Source organism: Neolamprologus brichardi, chromosome 6, assembly GCF_056152115.1.
Source record: "Neolamprologus brichardi isolate AB-2024 chromosome 6, ASM5615211v1, whole genome shotgun sequence".
NCBI lineage: Eukaryota > Metazoa > Chordata > Actinopteri > Cichliformes > Cichlidae > Neolamprologus > Neolamprologus brichardi.
The window spans coordinates 4,062,218-4,084,230 of record NC_142109.1 but is presented as its reverse complement, the minus strand read 5'-3'; the positions used below and the strand labels follow the sequence as shown (position 1 = coordinate 4,084,230).

Here is a 22,013-nt window from a genome sequence, read left to right as displayed (position 1 = left end):
ATACATTTTTAAAGTATCTTTGACGTGTTTCTCAAAGAGTCCTCTAACTTTAAAGTCAGTACTACCAGTCAGAAGTAAAGTTTGTACTGCATTAATGTCTCTCTGTCTAAACTAGAAGATGCCTATCAAACAAATTATAGACCCCAAAAAGCCAATCTTTAGTTTTATAGTCATACGAGCCTCCAAGATTCACCTTGTAAGATGGCGTTGGTCGAGGGGTAGGGGTAGACAGGGGGCATTTCTATGGCTGTGTAGTCAGGTTTAACCATGCTAGTGAGAATCAAGCTGTCCATGCTGTGAAGCAGCGTGTGGGTATCAGCATCGCGGCAGTTGAGCAGGTTATTGACATGGTCAGGATGGTCAGGGTGATCTGGTGGTAGGGCGTAAGGGTGCTCGTGGGCATTGGCCAGCTTGCTGTTGTTGCGGAAGTTGTCCAGGTCCTCATTATACTGCTGTATAGGACGGGTGGTAGAGAGGCTTGGTCCAGTACTGTGGTGTTCCCTGATGAAGGAAAAAGAGATGGGGGAGATGAGCAGAGCACACAGAAGGGCAGATTCTCTACCAAGGCCAATATCCTATGATGCACTTGATATGTGTCTTTATATAGTTGTAATACATAGCCTGGTAGTTTTAATTTAAAAGTCTTAAACTGTCAATAAACAGTCTTTACAAAATTCTAAATTCAGAACTAACATTTAAAATGGCCTTTTCATTTCTTTTCCATTCCAGTTTTTCATTGCATTTCCTTTTCCTGCTTTCTTTGGGATTAGCTACAAATTAGCAATGGGAGTAACTATGGAATTAGCTGTGAAATTAGCTAATAGATTAACTATTGTATTAGCTATTTCACTTAAAATTTCCCTCAACTCCTTTGATCCTTGTAGACAATGCAATGCAAATTAGCCATGTGGAGCAATGTAAGGAGTTCTCTGATTGGTTACAAAGACACTGCAGTTTGCATTTATAGCTTTGCACTGTTCAAGGACATTTAGCCTAGCTGTTCACTGTCTTAAAATGTGCAACGCAGATATATGAAGAATGGTAAGGAACACTGCGATGAAATGGAGCCCTGATCAACTAAGTGCGCAGTAGATTTAATCAGTGAACAATTTGGTTGAATTTTAGATTTTAAATGGATCTGTTGTTAGTGAATGACAACTAGCTCTGGGAGATGAGGTCACACCCTCATCTGTCCTACACCATGTTCATGGAGGATGTTACAACATTGACAGACGATGACCTCTCAGCACTTTGAGTCAGCTTTTTGGCACCAGGGACCCTCATAGCAAAACAGCAACATGGACTTCATGCAGTAAATACTACCTTTCTGGTGTTTGATTCTATTAATCGCTCTCTCATTTAACCCACAACTAAAATCAGTCCCAAAGAGCTGGGTAAAAATATTAAGAAGGCGTGAACACGTTTGTACTTTTACTTGTTCCGGGAATTACATCACAGAACAGTAAATCTATTAAAACAAATGAATGTCTTCTGTCATTTTGCATTACGTTTTGTATATAATATGAACAGGACTGCAGGCTGTTGAATAGATCAAATCACTAAAGTCATACTGAACAATCTGACCAGGTGAGTTAAACTAATTGACCACTTTTACAAGTTTTAGTTACATAACTGATTAAAGATCATCAAACTACTAAGTAACTTTAACCTTTTATTTCCTTTTTTTCAGTGTACAATAAATAAATTAACTACATACGGTGGTCACTCGCTATAACGCGGTTCACCTCTCAAGGCCTCGCTGTTTCGCGGATTATTTTTTGTGCAATTTTGCATGCTTTTTTTTTTTTTACAGCTCATTGTGTTCTGCATCCTGATTGGCTGTAGACCACTGTCAATCAATCCCGTCTCCTGTACAGCACAGATTGCGTTCAGCTTGTCAAATTTACATAAATATTTGATCGCTAGCAGCGTGACTCTGAAATGCTGCACTGTGTGTTTGCAAGTTTTCTCCCCAACAAACACAACAATGTCGATGAAATGTTTTGCACCGTTAAAGGCAACCGCGGGTGACTTTGGTTTTATTCTATAATACTGGACTTATTTTTCTACAACGGTTTGAACTTTAAGAGTGTTTAAACAAGAGAGAAAAGTGTGAACATGTTCATGTCTGAAAAAAGTGTATAAAGTGTGTAGTGAGGGGTTTTACAGCCTTAAAACATCTATAATAATTGTAAAAATAAAGCTGGCTACTTCGGGGATTTCACTTATTGCAGGTTATTTTTAGAACGTAACTACCGTGATAAACGAGGGACCACTGTATATACGCTGTGTGATAATTGTGTGATTTTAACTAGAACCTACAAAATTTTACAGTACTCATGTTACTTTACCAAAGTTTTGGTGGCTAATTGTGCTGCTTAATACTTTTTATTGTTTAGATTCGACAATCAGATTTTAAATGGATTTGAAATGTCTGCAGTTGTGTGAATAACACAAATGAACTTCAATCAATGGTGTCCTCACTAGTCTTTAATCATTCTATCTCAGGTCTTTTAACTCTTAACTATCATAAAGTTATGACAGCTGGACTGAGGTGACTACATTTACGATCGTGGCTCAAGAGTTGGCAGTTCGTCTTGTAATCGGAAGGTTGCCAGTTCGAGCCCCGGCTCTGACAGTCTCGGTCGTTGTGTCCTTGGGCAAGACACTTCACCCACTGCCTACTGGTGGCGCCAGTGTCCGGCAGCCTCGCCTCTGTCAGTGCGCGCCAGGGTGGCTGTGGCTACAATGTAGCTTGCCATCACCAGTGTGTGAATGTGTGGATGACTGGATGTGTAAAGCACTTTGGGGTCCTTAGGGACTAGTAAAGCGCTATACAAATACAGGCCATTTACCATTTACAGACAGCGTTTTAAATATTATCTTTAATGGCTGTAGGTTGTAGCCATTAGCCATCTAAGACTGTATGTAAGATGGAAGTGACTACCTTAAAGGCACAGCGATAGCAAGTTCATTGAAAACGTTTGCAATAATTTTGGTTGTTAGGTCATTTCTAACCACTGTATTCACCAGTACAACAACCTATACTGAGTATTAATGACTGACAGGATTTAATTCGAGACTTTCCTTACCTTCTGCAATGCCCTTTGCTCTTATCATGGTTGCCATGTCGATGTCGTCTTGCTCTCCGCCCTTCTCCTTCCACGATTTTCCCCCCCTCTCCTTCTTTCCCCCTGGATCGGTGTCGCCTGCCTTCTTCTCCTTCTCTTGCTGCCCTGCGGTGCTGCCTGGCCCTCCTGTGCTCATTATGTCCTTCTCCTGCCTCACTCTGGTGGGGGGAAACGCTGCGAGCTTCACGGCCTTCCCTGTTCCGGTGCCGATGGCCCCGATGGCTCCGGTGGCTGTGCCTCTCCTCCCCTGGACGGCCCTCTACGCTCGCCTCCACGTTACCCAGAGATGTGCAGCTGAAGCCGTGCTCCATACGGGTCTCTGATAGCTGGCTTGTCTCTCTGCTCTCTGGCCCCAAGGGTTTCTGATGGTGATCGCGGTCGTAGTGATAGCAGTGGGCGGCACGGCGGCAGTGATCTATGTCCTGGCGCCGGTACTCCTGGTCAAGTGGCAGTTCTCCAGGTTGGGTCTTGTTGGTGTTATTATTGCGGTTGTCCTGTGGGTTCACCACCAACGGCCTGTCCAAGTGGGTTTTCATGTCACCACGTCCTTTCCGTGGGTAAGACGCCTGAGTTAGGGTGACAGGGTAGCAGATGACATTACGAGGTTATATGCAAACATCAGCCAAATTTTAGCCCTGGAGTAGCTAGCCATGTATGATCATGTTTCTCTAAGCAGGTCTCAGTACACCACTTATAATACATTTCAATCAAATACATTTACTTGAATTTACTTGAATCCTAGAGCAGTTAGCTCTAGCAGTTTATCATTTGCAAACATGAATCTCTTGTCTAGGTGATCATTTATGTTAAGATGTATATTTTTTAAATTTAAATTGGAATTTTTTTTCACATAGCAAGTAGCAAATCTAAACATTAGTGGTTGTTTTCCATGGTTGTGTATTTCAAATAGACAGTATATTAATAAAAGACAGTAAATCATGTAATAATGAGTAAAATAGAATAAAAGTACAAAATAAAAAGTTAAAAAAAATAGAATAAAACCACAGCAATGACACTGCCATCCATGCATGCTTGAAACTTTTTAAATTGTTGTTTTAAAGAAGCAAATGCTCATCAAACCAAGCAAAATACATCAGCTTTTCATGTATTTTGGGTTGCAGTGGCAATTGCTTCTAAGCTGGCAAATCAAATATAGTCCGGAGTATTTTAACCTTCTTTGGCATCATATTTTATATATACATATGTTAACCCAGAAATAAACAAGCAGGATTTACAGCACTCGTGCCGGTCCCATTCCCTCCCCTGGGTCACAGATACACAGTTCAGCAAACAGCCCACCATTTTTGGCTCCATGTGAACAAGTTTTTAAACATTTTTTTACATTTGTAAAGCCACAAAATGCTCAAACAGAACCAGCTGTGAACACACATGCTGAGTCATATCCAGCCAACTCCCGATTTGCACTTTGCCCCATTCCAGTTTTGAGTCCACTGCTTTCTCTGCATGCCCCACTTTAATATTGCATTGCTCCCAAGCACGCAGCTTCAAGCCGTCCCATATAGCATTGCAAAAATAACACTCCTTCACAGGCTTAAAGGGATATTACACTCTGGCATCAAAACATGTAGATTACGTTATGACCCAGAATACACAGCAGTTATCAGTTTTATATATGAAATCTAATTATGGAAAAGAAGACAAACACTGAGCAATGACTCCCAAAAAGTTGATTTTCAGCTGGACGAAAATGCAACGTCCAGATGAACAGAATCAAGTTTTTGGGATTTCCTTACCTGGATGATTGAGCGTGCATCAAGACACCAAGCAATGACTGTCACATTGACTGTGACTGGATATTACTGTGAGATAAAGTTTATTGATCTTAAATACCCATCTATGGTCTAAGTCATCATCAGTGGCAACCATAACTCTAACTCTATGCAATCAGAATATGTAATTCTTTTTAAGCTGTTTTCCAAAATCTTGGTAATCAGGGGACAAAAAAAGGCACACATGCATAAGGTTTGGAGCAGTAGTTGGGGTTATAACCAATGATGACTTAGACCAGGGGTGTCAAACTCAAATACACAGTGGGCCAAAATTCAAAACTGGAACAAAGTTGCGGGCTAACGTTAATATTTATTGAAAAAAAAATCTTCCTCCAGATATAAGAATGAATCTTTTCTTATGGACTCAAGCATGTTGTGCTGAAAAACTGAATATGGAAGAAGCAAAGCTTAATACTAAACAATATATATATTAGCTGTATAATACCAGTAGGCCAGCTCTAATAGAAATTGGGTGTGGCTTCACAGGCCAAATGTAATTAGGCTGCGGGCCAAATTTGGCCCGCGGGCCAGAGTTTGAAACCTATGACTTAGACCTAAGAGGGTTAAGATAAACTCAATCTCAGAATTATAGATTAGCTTTAAAATTACTTGCAATTGAGCAGGAGCTCCAACTCTTGGAGAACAATGGACATAAACATTCTGATACAATGTTTTTGACCTTTCAATAGATGATTTTCAATGTCATGTTACATGTTAATACATGTGTCACAAGTGTCCTCCAAGAGTCATCCATTCAAAAAGAAGTGGTGTTAATATCCCTTTAAGGTGGTTACAGATTGCTTTACACACATTACAACAAATATTTACCATATATATCAGGATTAGACTGTATATATATGTGTATATGTGTTTTTTCTTAGTGGGGGGAACACCTCACCTCTTCTCCCTCGACTCCCACCTTCCAGTCTTCCTGCTCCAGCTCATTGTAGAGCGCCTCGCGGCTCGTCATTAGGTTCTGTCGGCGAATCTCACTTGTTCTCTGCTCCCACACCGACTTATTTCCCTTGGTGTGGTTCTTTTGCTGCTCCTTACTGTTGGGGGAAATGAGGGGATGTTAGGCAGGAGAAAAGGAGTTTTAGTTACGGCGAAGATGGAGGGGAAACATGAGAGGGTGTAGTAAAATAAAAGAAAGGCAGATGTGAGTGGTTTCAGGTAAGGCAGGAGGACGAGGTGGAGATAAAGTGAAGATGTTGAAGAATGAATAAGCAGGGAAATTGGTGTCATTGTATTGTTGTCAGAGGTGTTATGGGGAAAGAGATGGTAATGAGTAAGTGAGAAAGAAAAAGGAAAAGAAGGATTAGACACTTGAGGACAAACCCACTGACATTTAGCCACACATCAGTAGCAGTAATGTAAAAACGGTTCATCCTTTGTTAAAAGATTTTGAATTTTATTAATATTCAACTGTGATAATTGCTTATGTTTAGCGTTGTTTGAATTTCGCAGTAATGCCTGTACATAGCGTGTCAGCATTTCTTTAACTGGAACAAAGTGACCACATGAAGAAGTTGCTCAAGTTTAGACAACACCCACTACAAGATCGTTAATCAACTTGTTCATCTTTGTCTTGCAAGGCTGCACCCTGTGCCGCCTCGTATGCAATCACCAGATAAGAAGTTGTTTTTTCCTTAACTTGTACTCCACCCATGAGTGTTATGCAAGATAAGACAGTATATAATAAAGTTTGAGCAGATGCTCGGCGCGCATTTCTGCACGACTCTGTAGTTGACAGATCGTGCTCAGGAATCGCCCATGTACATGAATTAACTCTGGGCCCGTGATTCTTTGCTTCCTGAGGTTTTTCTCCTAACATCCTTAAAGGGAAAATCCAATTACATGTATGACTTTATGTATGTTCTTATTTATTCATGTAGACTGTTTAGGTAAGAGCTTTGCAGCTTGGCTGATACTGGTTTGAATAAAAGAAATGCATCTTACTTGCCTCATTATTACTGAAAACAACAAATAAAATAAGATTGGAGTTTTTTTCAGAAATTAATCAGACCATGTTGTGAGCAGTTTTATGAAGGAATTATCTTCACCTGTGACTGATGACCATCTCTCCAACACAAATTTACCAGCACCAAATCTTCTCAGCACAGGCTCAGTGAGCCACAGCGACTAAAAAGTCCAGTGACTTCCAAAGGAGCAGTGAGTTTATTTGAGCAACATTCTCATGTATACTATTGTCAGTGTTTCTGCTGCCAGGAGAAGATTCTACAGACTGTCCGCCTCTCGCTCTTCTTCCCTTCACAAAGCCCTGAATCTGTTCCTTTCACTCTCAGAACAATCGCTTTATCGTGTTTTAGAGAACAGTGAGAGTGTGATGGTGACTGTGTATGTGTGTGTTGTGTGCAAATGAATGCCTGCCAATCACAAATGTTACGAAAGACAGTCCTGGAAGAAAAGAAAAAAACATCGCACGTGGGATTGTGCCTCTTTGTCACTGCAGCCACATGATGGATTTTATGTGCAGTGTTTTGAATGTACTCACATTTTTGAGGGTTATCTGTGTAAATGTGTCAACTCACGCAGCAATAGACAGGTTGGCAGCTGACAGAGGGCTGACCTCTGCCACCTCCTTTGCCTTCTGTAGTGCTGTCTTCTGATTGGCTGCCTCTTCCTGTTCTTCTTCATCCTGTTAAAGAAGAACTTTTAGTGTAAATACTGATAGAGGTAGAGCAAAATGAACTCCCACCAACACTGGAGACGAAAACAATTCTTCCCTCTTCAGTGACTTAATGACGCTTGAAGGTGTTTTCTTGCCAATCTAGTAAAAAACCTGAAATGACTACCAGCTGCACCATAGTTGGTAACCAAGAACTAAGTTTACTGCAGCTGGAGACAAGACGAGAGGTTTCCATGAGGTCAATTTTGAACACTGGAAACGCATCACTTGCTGTGCCTACAAGTGTTTTTGACATATAAAAGTGAAATACACAAAGTTTTAGGATACTACACTGCACAAAAATAAATAAATCAATGAATTAAAGAACATCAGGTCTCATTGAATATCTATATTAATATGGACTGATAATGTGTTAGGAACAAAAGGATAGAGCATCGTTTTATGGAAATGAAAATGATCAACCTACCTAAAGTGCAAGAATGATGTGGCAGGCTAGTCCATTTTGCCAAAATTTCATTGTAGCAACTCAAAATTAATACTCAACAGTCTGTATGACCTCCATAAGTTTGTATGCATGCCGACAACATCGGAGCATTCTCCTAATGACAGGATGGATGGCGTCCTGGAGGATCTCCTCCCATATCTTGACCAGGGCATCACTGAGCTCCTGGACAGAGGTCAGTGAGCACAGAGTCCACTAGAGGATGCCAGGCCCTGTTTTTGATTGTTTGGTCAGAGACATTCACACCAGTAACCTGCTGGAGGTCATGCTGGCCCTCCTTGCACAAATGAGCAGATACCGGTCCTGCTCATGTGTTAAGGACCTTCTACAACCCTGTCCAGCTCTCCTGGAATCTCCTTCATGCTTTTGAGACTGTGCCGGGAGAAATGTTCTGGCAGTGGCACAAATTGATGTGCCATCCTGGAAGACTATCTGTGCAACTTCTGCAGGATCCAGGTATCGCCTCATGCTACCAGTAGTAACACTGACTGTAGCCAAATGCAAAACTAGTGAAAAAAAAAAAGTCAGAAAAGACGAGGAGGAAAAAATCTCAGTGTCCTCCACCTGTGAAACCGTTCCTGTTTTGGGGGTTGTCTCATTGCTACCCCTCTAGTGCACCTGTTGTTTTTATTAACACCAAAGCAGCTCCGCAAAGTATAAAGATCTGATGAAAGATACACCAAACCTCTTTGTTAAAAATACCATCCGTGTCTGGTTCGACGCACTCAAGTTTAAAAATGAAACGCCAGCACTATCCCAATTCTCACCTATCTGGGGCAACAGCGCCTTTAAACCCGGCTGGAAAGATTTGGGCTTTAAAATGTGGGCCGTCAGAGGCCTGTGCAAAGTTGCAGACCTATTTGACAAGGACACCCTACTATGTTTTAATGGCTTGACAGAGAAATTTGGCATTCCAACTAAACACTTTTTCAAATTTCTTCAAATCAGAAGCTTCATTTCAAAAACTCAAAAATCCCTAACATTGCCCACTCTAAACTCATTAGAGGACATAGCAATAAACCATCAGCTGAAGAAGGGTTTAATATCCCGTTTTTTACAGCAACCTCAGAGATGGCTCTCAAACATCCTCAGAAAAAGAAAGACTTGCATGGTGTCAAGACTTAGAGTGTAGAATAACTACAGAGGAATGGCAAAAAGCCTGCTTGAAAGCCCAAACACAATCTATAAACACCCAATTTAAACTAATTCACTATAAATGGTTAATGAGAACATATATCACCCCAACATTATTAAACAAATTTGACCCCAAAACCCCAGACATATGTGTTAAATGTGGGGGAAAAGGCACACTGATGCATTGCCTATGGGAATGCTCAAAAATCCAAAAGTTTTGGAAAGAAGTTTTAGATGTAATTGCGCATATTACAAGTGTCAAGCTGAAACTGTGTCCTAAACTATGCATCCTAGGAATTTTCCCCGCTGAAATCCAGCTGAGTAAGGTTAACCAAAAAACCACAATCTTCTGCCTGTTACAGGGGAAATATAGCACAGCCAAATCATGGAGATCCATTAGTAGACCACACCTGAGAACTTGGTTATCGACACTGTCAAAATCCCTTGGTTTGGAGAAACTTACGTCTATGATAAAGGGTAAACATGCTTCCTTTAAAAAAATGTGGGAAAATTTTTTGTTATTTTTGGAAAGTGAGGAGACGATCGATAGTGAATAGAAATGACTATATCCATTCAACCTGTATGGGAGAAGTAGTGTTGCAGCTGTTAAAGAGAACCTGGGGGGCCTCCGAGTGCTGGACTGCTCAATAGGACAGGAAAAGAGATGTGAAATTAAATGGACTGGAACTGAAGAGGACACAGTTTATCACTGCAACCGTTAGTTCAGATGCCTCTCTAACTAACTTGACACCCTTGGACTAAACTTCAGCCTGAAGCCCTGGAATAATGCACTTAAACCTACGTCTCACTATGTTATACTTGTTTTATACTTTTCTGGAGCACTATCTGTTAACCCTTGTGTTTTTTGTTTTTCTGTTTTTTTAATTTATTTTGTTTTACTTTTTTTTGGGGGGGGGGGGGGGTATTTTGTTTTGTTTTATTTATCTATATACATATATATATATATATATATATATATATATATATATATATATATGTATATATATATTTTTTTCCTGTAATAATATCTGAATGATCTACATGGGAGAGTATGTATAACTATATCTATGTGTTCCCCTAACACTATTCATATATGATGTACATACATTACTATTATACACCCAAATTTTTTTAAATTTTTTTTATTAATTTTCTCCTTTATTTTATTTGAACTCTCTCTTCCTGTTGGTTAAAATGTTGTTGGAAAAGCAATAAATAAATCTTTGAGAAAAAAAACACCAAAGCAGCTGAAACTGATGAAAAATCCCCTCTGCTACTTAATTGACCAAATCAGTTTAACAGAGTATAACTTGATGTTAAACTCTGATTAAAAAGTGTTTGTTTAATTTTTATCAGCAGTGTATATTTCTATAAACTGGCCCAAAGCATTCTCACAGTGAAAGCTGCCAGGAAGATCTTTATGCTTGCAAGTGCTTTAGCTAACCACAACAGCTGGGTAACACATAGCATAACACGTAGACCTGTACCTTTGTAAGCTCCTGGGCATTGGCCAGATTGTCAACAGCGATGGCCAAGAAGACGTTAAGCAGAGTGTCTGTGGTGGCAGAGGTTAGGGAGAAGTGCTGACAGGAAGCAGAAAACCAAGTGGAGACAAAAAAGATACGACGTGTTGTAGACAAGCAAATGACAGAAGAAGCAAAACAAGTTGAATTTTATGTGTATGACAAAATATATGCATCTGTATAACTTTTCTTAGTACATATAGACTGTACATGTATACAGCACATTTGAGTACATGCACAGGTAAGCGTGAAGGCAGGATACAGTTGCCAAAGAGTGTCAGGACAATAAAGAAGATGGAGAAGATCATCCCCTTGTCTTTCACTCCACCCTGGGACTCAATGCCATAGTACATCACCTCATTCCAGTCTTCTCCTGTCAGGATCTGTCGAGAGAGTTTTAGTTTCATTGGTCTGATATAAAAGAAGTGAGTTTGCTGTGAAAGCCTTTAGTCGCTTCACTGCTTGACCACTTATCTGTTAACAATAAGTAATCAAGCAGTAATAATAACGTAACCAATAACATTTGGATCCGAGCTTGTGGTGTAATACAGCGGTCCCCAACCTTTTTTGCGCCACGGACCAGTTTATGCCCGACAATATTTTCACGGACCGGCGTTTAAGGTGTCGCGGATAAATACAACAAAATAAAACTAGTACCGGTACCGAAAAAAAGAAAATTTATTCATAACACACGTGAAAAGACCCAGGAAAACCGAGTAAACGATAAAAACGATAACAAAATAACGCTGAAAATCGATAAAAACCCTGAAAACCCTACATTTCACACCTGAGCCTCAACTCTCGCGGCCTGGTACCAAACGACTCACGGACCGGTCCGAGGCCCGGGGGTTGGGGACCGCTGGTATAATCTATATGCGCACTGAATGTGTTACATTTTTGTGGAATATTCATCCTCAAAAATCACATAATAAAGAGAACACAGCAGCTGGGAGAACTTCATGGTTTGCACATATTTCGCTCGATATTTCCAGAGAAATAATTTCGGAGATCTGATTGACCAGAGCAGCATCTAGCTGTGTGTCTGAGCTAAAAACTGTATTATTTTACTATATTCAGTACTGCGCATTTTGAGCTACAAGTGCACGTATTGCGAAATGCAATAATCTGATTGGTCAGATCTGTTTATTCAGATCTGAAAAACTGGAGCTTGGTTAGAAAAAAGAAATGTCGCAAATTCTTTCAGCAAAATTACACAGTTGGTGTGAACGGCTGCCTTTAGAACACAGGAGTTCAACAAAATACACGACACACAAAATATTCACAGAGATTTTACGTATTCTGGTGGTTTTTTTGCGTCAACTCACTTGAGCACCATTTCTAGTAAAAAGGTTTTGGGAGTTGCTGGACTGCAACGTCTCCAAGCTGCAGCGGCTTTGCTGTGAAATTCCTCCATGCTACAATAATGGTCATGCTTAATCTGCTGTTGATGTGCTTTGTAGTAAACAACAAGTAAGCTGCATTTATCAGCCATACATACATTGTCCAATCAAGCTTTTCAAGTAAGGATCAGACCACTGTCCAATCCAAATATCAAATATCCCTAATTAGACATGAAGTTGTGTTACTTTAAATGCCCTCAGCCCTTTGGATACCTCTACACACTCTGATACACACATACAGCTGGTACATTTGAGTGACACAGCTCTGACAAAGTCACTCAAAGAAAATAAAGCAAAAACTGCTCCTAACAAAAGACAGCTTTCTAAATCACTGCAAGACAACACAGAAACATTGGACCTGCAGTCAGAACTGAACAAGACTGATGACAGCACAACAATAGGCTTTGTTAATATTCAGTCATGTGAAGTGTAGAAATGTGTCTGGAAAACAGAGTTACTCTCATTTTAATATTTGCTTCGTTCTCTAAGAAACCAGGCACAAAGCTTTCTTCCCCACCTGAAACACTGTCATGATTGCTGCAGCAAAAGTGTCAAAGTTAGTAGGAGGCGTTCCGTCGTCAAAGTTAAATCTAAGGAGAAGAAAGGAAAATGTACAGTAAGAAAATAGATGCTCAAATTTAATACTGGCAGTTGAGCTTCTTTTTAAGTTAGTGGTGATACTGACTGTCCTCCAAACAGCTGCATCCCCAACAAGGCAAATACCACGATGAAGAGGAAGAGGAGGAACAATAAGCTGACAATGGACTTCATGGAGTTCAGCAGAGAAACCACCAGGTTTCGAAGTGGTGCCCAGTACCTGAGGAAAAGGAGGACATGTGCAAGAAGAAGGACACATGATGAGGATAAACGAGACAACAAAAAAAGTAAGCAATAGAAGAAAAGAGAGAGGAGGAAGGAAAGAGGGCAGCGATAAAGAAGAGGATCGAAACCATTTACGTAAACTCTGAACAGGTACATGTTTTTAAGCCGAATTCAGCCTTTATTTTGTTCATTTGATATTTTAACATGAAATTGTGTCTGAGCTGTTTTGCTCCTTTTCATGTATACCCTCCTGTTTTTACCACCTCTGAGCTTCACCAGTAACCAACAGGTGTCCCAAATAGATTATGATCATTACAATCGTACCAGTACCATAAGCTCGGCCTCTTATCATGTGCTTCATTATCATCATCGTCTCATTTGTGTACTGATGGAAGAGCATGCAAGTCTAAGAGAAGTCAGAGGAAGAGCGAGAGAGACTTACTTTGTGACTTTAAAGATGCGGAGCAATCGCAGAGCTCGTAACACGCTGATCCCGAAGGACGTGCCTGGTTTTATGGTGGCCCACACAACCTCGAAGATACTGCCGACTATTACCTGCACGCACACACAATTCAATACAGTCAGCAGCTATTAGAAGTTTAAGTTTGTATTTATTTTTCTGTATTTATTTCCTCTGCCAGGGCACAAGAACCCTTGTTTATACCATAGACATATTAGGATGCTGCTTAGTTATCCAAGAAGCTGAGGTAAATACATATTTTTCTTTATTATTATTTTACTTTGAATTGTCGGGTCCTTTCCAGGGGACCACCGGCTTTGTCAGCAAACATTACTTTTATAAAGAAGAAGTCATAAGAAGAAGATTAGTCTAGTATTACACTGTAGCTAAAAAGGAGTCATAGGTTATAACTTTAAAAGAAATTTGAGCAGGCACATTTTGCACTTTTAGTTTTTGAATGATCACAAAACAGAGAAAACATACCTATCACTAAACATTTAATCCCTGAGATGGCTTAATTTAAAACAAAAAAGTGGAATTTCAACAGCACATTTCAGTTTTTTAACATGATAAAGGTTTAACACTTTAGATACAGTATGTGTCTGTGAAGGTTCCCAATCATCCAGGTCATCGTACTCTAAGGAGCTTGGGAAGAAAAGCGTCTGGATTTCTTTAAGTTTCTTGAAGACGTTTCACCTCTCATCCGAGAAGCATCTTTTAGATAAGATATAGTATTTTATTGCCCAAATTATCCTGTTTTAATAATAACAATAATGTTTTGGGGTGGGTTTTTTTTCCAAAAAAAACATGGATCCCCTGTAAAATAAATAAATAAATGGAAATGTCTCTGTGTTGGAGTTAGAGTCTTTGCTTCTGATCACATTTGCTGAGGAATAAATAAACTGATAAGAAAAAACCCCAATAAAAACAAAACTTACTACAGAAGCAGACACCACACTAACACATTCAGTGAGAGATTAAATGCAGTGATGGATTTTATAATCAGTACATTTTTTGGTGTGTGAGTTTGTGCACTCACCACACAGTCGAAGCAGTTGAATGAGGAATGGAAGTAGGGCTGGATGCCCAGACCGTACATCTTGATCAGCATCTCAGACATGAACAAACCGAGGAAGACAAACTCTGCATAGACTGGAGAGAGAACAAAGGAGAAAAGAATGATTTGGGGCACGGATGAAGCAAAGAGAAGGGATTTTGTTAGAAACAGAAGGCGAGGAATGTGAGTTAGAACAAGAGGGCGACATAAGGATGTGGAGAAAGGAAGGCGAAAACGAAAGAAAGTGAGGCCACGGAGAGAAAAACCAAAATGAGATAAAAAGACAAAAATCAAAATCAGGTAAAAAGATGTAGAAGGTAGTAGTGACAACCAGATGGGAGGATGACAGAGTGAGAGAAAGACTCAGTTGAGTGAATGATAATAGAGGTGTGTATGAGATTGTGGTGATGAAGGGACTTCATCAGCAACGACAACTTTGTATGCTAATGCAGCTGGACACCAGCCAGGGACAACAAGCTGACTCCATCACGGCTTGTGTGTACACATGTAGTAGTAAGTATTTATGTGTGTGGTCACATCAGCAGCAGCAAGCCAGCAACTAAAACTAAAGAGTTACACAACGTGTGTCAAGTGGAACTCAGCAAACAAAACTCTTCTGAGCATGATAGTGCAGATCAAGGATACGTGTAACTACAGAATGGGGATAACGCTCGAGAAATAGAGAACACACTCTGTTTCTGCTGTTTGGTGTAGTTAAATTTGTAAAGGCTTGTTTGCATGTGTAGGAGGAAACGGTAGATCTGAAGTGTAAAAAAGATGACTCAGGTTGGGACGAGGTGAGAGTGGGCAGCGGTGGAGATTAAACTGGAAACAGCGAAGCACATCACACGTAGTGTCAGATGTTTGCCTTAGTGTTGCATTTTGCATCCCTGCACATGGTGTACTGTTAATGAACATCAGTGCCAAACAGACATTCCTGTGACCCAAATAAAACATGCAGCATTAGTATATAAAGTAGTGTATAAATACTGAAGTAATCACTGGTTTTAATTTCTCCTGTTTTTAATCGTAACAATTCTTAATCATTAGCATTTAACATGCTGCTCACACAATAACACGTGATAAAGTGCTGGGGTAGTATTTTCTTTTTAAGTTACATGACTCACAGCATAAAGGCATTTAACATGTGAAAAAATAGAGTACATTCTATATTGAGCAAAGGTTTTGAGCCACCTTTTGTTTGTATTTTACTAGGGAAATGGGAAATATGTGCAGTAATCTATTGAAGCATATGCAAACATAAACCTGGGTATATAAACCAAAAACAGACTTGAGCTTGAAAGTCAACACCTGACCTCTGAACATACTGATCGTGATTTCAGCTAAAGAGTTTGATTCATCACAGAAATGTTGGCCCTGATATTCAATCCAGTTCTTGTGTAATTAGGTTTACCTAATTATTATTATTCAGTTCCAATGTACAGCGTTTTGGGTCAGCTGTGGTTGTTTTAAAGTGCTTTATAAATAAAGATGACAACGATGATGATACCTGAGCCTTCTCTTCCCGTTTCTCTTCCTTAAGAATGGCGTCTTGATGGACAGCCTTCCACTGAGACCATTTCTGATTACACTTCCTCAAACAATGGATGGATCAGCTTAAGGGCCTCTCTTAGGTCCTGTGTCAAGTCTTTGCTGGACTTTTGCCACAACTTTCAGATACTATTCATTTACCATAGATGAGGTTTTTTTTACGTCAAGCACTTCTACTTGCGCCTTGAGGCGACTTTTGTTGTGATTTGGCGCTATATAAATAAATAAATAAATTGAATTACTTTCATCCGATTTCCTCATATTTTTCAAGGACACTGCACACCATGCCGAGATACCCCAAGTTGTAAACTAATAGCTCATTGGGAATCACCTTGTTGGTACAAAAATACTATTTTATGTACAAAAATACTACTTTGTGCCAGTTAAACTTTGTTATCTTTGACATTTTTTCATATATTAAAGAAATGGGAACAAATTATGTATTTTTGCGACAGGCTGCTAGTAAAAATGTGCTTTCAGATACAATTTAAAATTAGCTGTTTGCTAAGGTATGGGTTATTTGAAAACACAACACTGGATTATTTGACTTAGGTGCTCAACAAACAGAAAAACATGAAAATGGTCACTTAAAAAACACTAGACTGAAAACAAAGAGAAAAAGCAGCCAATGTCCAAAGAAAAACATTGAATTATTTCTCAAGAGCACTTTAAAAAATTATCAGAAAATCTGTCTCTAGCAAAATATAAAGGCGAACTGAACTAGTGAGGGAAATTCCTGTGTTAATTTATTAAAATGCTAGCAGTAATTAGCAGCCACCTGTGTGTGTGTGATGTGTCTATAGAATCCATGAATGTACCTTTATACAGAGGGCATCTAGTATCAACACTTAAAAATTGGGGTCCACAAACAAGTGTTTGTCATCACAGTGCATCCATCTTTTCTGTACACTCTCTGGCTTTTACTCACAGAGAAAGTCAGTGAGCATCTCAGGCTGGTCGTAGTGCACCACGGCCACACAGATGGTGTTGAGGCCCACCAGAAAGAGCACTATCCAGTAGAAAGCCTGCGTCTTCACCATCTTACGGATGAAGAATCGCATCCGTCGCTCATTCTTGCTGTAATTGGAGCCCTCCTTACCGCTCTTTATGCTGGAGCGTGCAAAACCTAAGAAGAAGAAGGAGAAAACGGGGACGAAGGGGATATAAGGGAGACATAAGAGTCTATATTTAAGATTTAACAGATTTATATCTCCAGTTCAGTTTCCTCTATCTTTACAATGATAAAGATAGTGTAGAATTCAAAACACGACTCTGTTCTTGGTCCTTATTCGTCCTTTGCGTGTCATCCCTGTGTTTGTCTTACCTACTGCATCTCCAATGTTGTCCTCTCCTTCCTCAGGGTTCAGCAGCTCTGTCTTGTTGTTTTTGGTTTTGATGGTTGGCCTACGCCTCGAACCTAGAGAGAGAGAAACGAATTGTCTCGTCTTCAGTCTGTCTCTCAGATGTCACTCTCTCACCCTTCCCACAGAATCTGTCACTTGCTGCTGTACCGCGCTAAATCCCACATTTATTTGCACATTTAAATGAGCAGCTCTAAAAACCGCTAAAGCATTTAAGATAAAAAAAAATTGTACTAGACTTTTATTTGATGTACCTTTATTTATACTCTATGGGCAGTGGCTTTCTCATTGTCATATAAAAACATTAACACAGCAAATGAAGTTTAGTTACCATCAAAGTTCCCTGTAGCATCTTCCTCAGCCAGAATCACCTCCTCTGTAGAATTTAATGAAATGAGATTTTCGAGCATTATATCAGGATTTGGTTGTGTGTGTGTGTTTTTCTTAATTCTCTAGTAGGAGCTTGAGCAGCATGTGTCAGCACTGGTGTGAATGCGAGTGCGCACTGACCTGCTTTACAGATCCACTCAAGGTATCCGTTGAGCTCCCTCTCAATCTGCTGCTGTCTCCTCAGCTTGAGGAATTCGCTCCTGTTCTCCACTCGCTCCCTCTCTTTGGCAAATTCACTGTGGGAACATTTGTCATTTTTTTTTTTTACTATTCATGGAACGAAAGTGCAAAACATAAATTATTGTGGGAAAAAAAAACAAAGCTCAATTGTTTTTGTAAGACAAATGGCAGGCTTTTACCCTGAGAGTACACCCAGCACCAGGTTGAGCATGAAGAAGGAGCCGATGATGATGAGGGGGACGTAGTACATCCAATTAAAGTAACTGCCACTTACATCGTTACTCTGCAAGAAACACACGGCCACACATCGGTCATGCACTTTTGGTTTAACTTTCCTTTGCTTTTCTTCTGCAGAGAATGCCAACTACGTTTGTTCTAATAAGCCTTTCAACACTTTAGCTCACAACTGTCAGATTTGATTCCTTTGTTCATTTTTGGGGAATGCTTCGGAGAGATGAGATCAAGGTTAACGTGTACCAGAATGATGAGAAAAAGTGCACCACATCATCTGTCAAACATGGTGGCGTGGGCATTTATGTAACCACAACGCCAGTGTGACTGCTCATACAAGTAGCACATTGAATTTTGAAATATTTGAGGCTAAACTCTTTGCTTAAACTCAGTCAGATGCTGCAAAACACACAGATGGATAATGACCACTTCTAAACCAACCCTAAAGCTTCTCAAGGCAAAGAAAGGGGTATTCTTCAGTAGTTAAATCACTGATCTGACCCCAATCTGATCTAATAGATTAGATGTACCTCATAGATAGAACCTAACACAGCAGTCAAGAGTGCTGTGGCCCATTTAAAACATCCCAATCTTAAACCTTCACTCTAATCAAAATACAAGAAGAAGTGATGAACTTCCTTAAAATTTTTATTCAAGAAACCTAAACAACACAGGCTGTTGTCTATAAATTGCTAATGCAACCCAGTCTTATGCAAAGTGTTATTACCAAAACTTTGATGCAAGAACAGTAAATGTAGGTCAAAGTAACATCTCAAACTAACCCCCTCCTATTACCAGCTATAATTCACTTTTCATATAAATGAATAAATTCATACAGAAAAATTGTACCTGAACTACCTTCAGTGCTCAACACCACAGTTTGGGCATCACTGCAACAACGTTTGCTTTTCAGTTACTAAAGTCAAAACTGAAGGCAGCGAGAGCCACAAACAAGCAGCAATTGAAAGTAAAGTGAAAACGATTGTCCTCCGAGTATTATAAACTATACTAATATTTTAAAAATGTTTGCTTGTCCCATTACCTTTGAACCTCTGAAAACAGAGGACTGTATAGAAAATGTCTTCATACCTAAAGAGTACTTTTTATTTTCATTCTTTTTTCTAAAATGAAAGCCAACACTTTACTCACATGCTGACTGTTTAATTTAAAATCCACTGTGGGTGGTGTACGGAGGCAAAACTACAAAACATTTAGAAAGTATGTCCAAAGGTTTTTGGGTCTCCCTGTAATCCTCAGATACTGTGTGACTTACTTCTTTCACTCAACTAACAATAAGAGGATATCGTATTTCTTTTTGATAAACTATGAGCTAATAAACTATGATTATAATCCACTGTTGGAGGGCTGCATCTATGCACTGGATTTTGTACTGCTGCTACAATGCTCAGTCCATCCTCTATTAAATTTTCATTGGTTTCCTCCCAACTGCTCGTGTGAGAGTGGAAGTCAGCCTCCATCCATCAGAAAAGATGTTAAATATAGAGCAAGACGGACCAGAATAGTGAGCGGAGGAGAAGAAAAAGAGAGCAGCTCCAAAAGCAGGAAAAGGACAGATGATGGATAAAGGAAGTCAAAGAGATAATGACAGAGTATACGGGATATGTCTTTTGGGCAAATAAATGGCATTTTGAATCAGATCTTTAAATACTTTACGCTTCGTTTGGATAATTGAAATTCAGCTCAACTCTAACCTCCAACCAATGTAGCAAGTCCCGTGTGCTTAAATACAAATAAGAGTAAAAATCACTTTACTGCTTTCACCAAATTTAAACCTCAAACTGCAGTTCCTTGAATGACCAGAGGCTTAAAAGTGAGTCAGTCTCTATCGGCTTCTATGTTAATACTTTGGAGCCTTTTTAATGCATTTATCTGACAAATAACATGGTTTAGTCAATGGTCACATTTCAGCAAATTTTCATTATGCCTAGAGGATTTTATGTTTGGTATCACTAATTAGTAAATATTGGTGTTGGTGCAATACACAAACCAATGGGTACAGGTAACTGCTTTCCACAGTGAAAGCATGATGGTTCTCCCCAATCGCCTGATGTTCAGCTAAAAGAAAAAGGGTCTCGGGTGGCTAGTCAGACATACGTGGTACAGCATGTTTGTCCATCCCTCCATGGTGATGCACTGGAAGACGGTGAGCACGGCGAACAGAATGTTGTCGAACTGGGTGATCCCGTAGTTGGGTCCAATCCACTCTTCCCCACAGTGCGTGCCATTGGAGCACAGCCGGGATGGCGATGCAGTACCACACGGCCTGTCATCTGCAGTCTCATCTGATCACAGAGAGAAAGATACAACTTCACTATAAAATAACTAAATAACCATTTTGGGTGTCAGAAAGAAAAAAAATGTAGTGGCTGTGTTCATCTGTTCGAGAGGCTAACAAATTCTGACAAAGTAACACTTTTTTCAGTGAGTTACACACACACACACTCATGTATTTTGAGTCTATGAACTATTAAAACAAGCCACAAGGATAGCATAAAAAAACCAGGACCCAAAAAACCAAAGCCTCCATCATTCATTTTATTATTTATTTGTTATTTTCTTAATGAAAAGAAGCCCTATGGTACACCTGAAATGGGATGGGGCCACCACCCTTTCTGTTAGAACAAGTCACAAAGGCTCACCACACATTGTTTTTTACCACTTTCTACTTACTTGTAACATCATCATAGCAAGTCTTGTGGAACTGTCCCATGTAAAACTCCAGGCCGATGATTGCAAACATGAGGATGGCCACAAATAAGAGGAGACCAATCTGCAGCAGGGGGATCATAGCCTTCATAATGGACTTGAGCACCACCTGCAGGCCTGGAGGATTCAGTGCAAGACACGCAAATAAATAATAGACATGGAATAGCTTGGGTGCTTTTTAGAACAAATCAAAAATAAAGTAGACAGTATGCTACTAAGTGATAAATGTAAGGTCGATGTTGTTAAATGTCAGTCAGTAAATTAAGAGCAGCGAGGTTAGCTTGTCTAGTAGCTCCTCGATTGGCAACCACGTTGTAATGACAAAGAATATACAGAATATCAAAAAAATTGCAACTTGCAGTAAAATTCAGATTTGTTCAGATTTTATTCATTGGACTTGAATGTGACATGGTTTGTATGGAAGGATCTGAAATTAGCATAGAAACAAAAACACTTACTTGGAATTCCAGACACCAGTTTTAAGGGTCGCAGCACCCTGACGGCTCGCAGTGTCCTCAGGTCAAACGTGGACCCCACTGACGACAAAATACTACAGAGAAAGAAACAAAATACATGAGATCGTCTCTGAAAGCAGTCAACACTATCATTTACACTCTCACCACTTTATTAGGTACGCCTAGCTTAAACCAGTTCTGCTCAAGGCAGCTGTCCTTCAATGAATCCTCTCTTTGTGCAGGTCTCAAAACCCATTTTGCATTCTGAATATTCACAGAGGTGTTGATTCAGCTTTGTAGTGAAATTTAAAGATGCAGTTACGATGTGTTGTTGTGCTCTGTTGTGCTATACAGACAAGGTACTTCAACTATTTTACCCATCAATGCTAGGCTAAGGGCTAAATAACAGAAAACGTCTCAGTTGAAAGCAAAAATAACAATCAGAAAACATAAAGACAACTATATGTTCACCTTAAACCAGTATCTATGTGTGCGATGTGTTACTTCAGTAACAATATGTTTGCTGTTGGAAACTGCTGACACATTCTGTATCTGTTCTGACTGCTCTGTGTGTCTTTAATGTGTAGGTGTGTGTGTGAGAGAGAGAGAGCGCTCTGGCACAAAGTCAGCTGGAGAAGGAGCATGGAAT

The 22,013-nt window shown here is 39.7% G+C and overlaps 1 protein-coding gene across 9 annotated transcripts in view; it reads right to left on the bottom strand.

The window, feature by feature from the left end:
• Positions 1–22,013, bottom strand: part of cacna1ab (calcium voltage-gated channel subunit alpha1 Ab) — a 113,384-nt gene that overhangs the window by 64,208 nt on the left and 27,163 nt on the right. For all 9 annotated transcript variants that reach the window (XM_087841512.1, XM_087841508.1, XM_087841511.1 and 6 more), the window contains exons 3-20: positions 21,368–21,459; positions 20,874–21,026; positions 20,298–20,485; positions 18,131–18,234; positions 17,892–18,007; positions 17,713–17,757; positions 17,345–17,437; positions 16,949–17,146; positions 14,452–14,564; positions 13,395–13,507; positions 12,816–12,947; positions 12,648–12,720; positions 10,993–11,113; positions 10,695–10,762; positions 7,474–7,580; positions 5,820–5,973; positions 3,093–3,697; positions 194–501 (exon numbers count right to left, since the gene is read on the bottom strand). In XM_087841512.1, the coding sequence (XP_087697638.1) occupies positions 194–501; positions 3,093–3,697; positions 5,820–5,973; positions 7,474–7,580; positions 10,695–10,762; positions 10,993–11,113; positions 12,648–12,720; positions 12,816–12,947; positions 13,395–13,507; positions 14,452–14,564; positions 16,949–17,146; positions 17,345–17,437; positions 17,713–17,757; positions 17,892–18,007; positions 18,131–18,234; positions 20,298–20,485; positions 20,874–21,026; positions 21,368–21,459 (2,783 nt within the window). The remainder of the gene's footprint in view (positions 1–193; positions 502–3,092; positions 3,698–5,819; positions 5,974–7,473; positions 7,581–10,694; positions 10,763–10,992; positions 11,114–12,647; positions 12,721–12,815; positions 12,948–13,394; positions 13,508–14,451; positions 14,565–16,948; positions 17,147–17,344; positions 17,438–17,712; positions 17,758–17,891; positions 18,008–18,130; positions 18,235–20,297; positions 20,486–20,873; positions 21,027–21,367; positions 21,460–22,013) is intronic.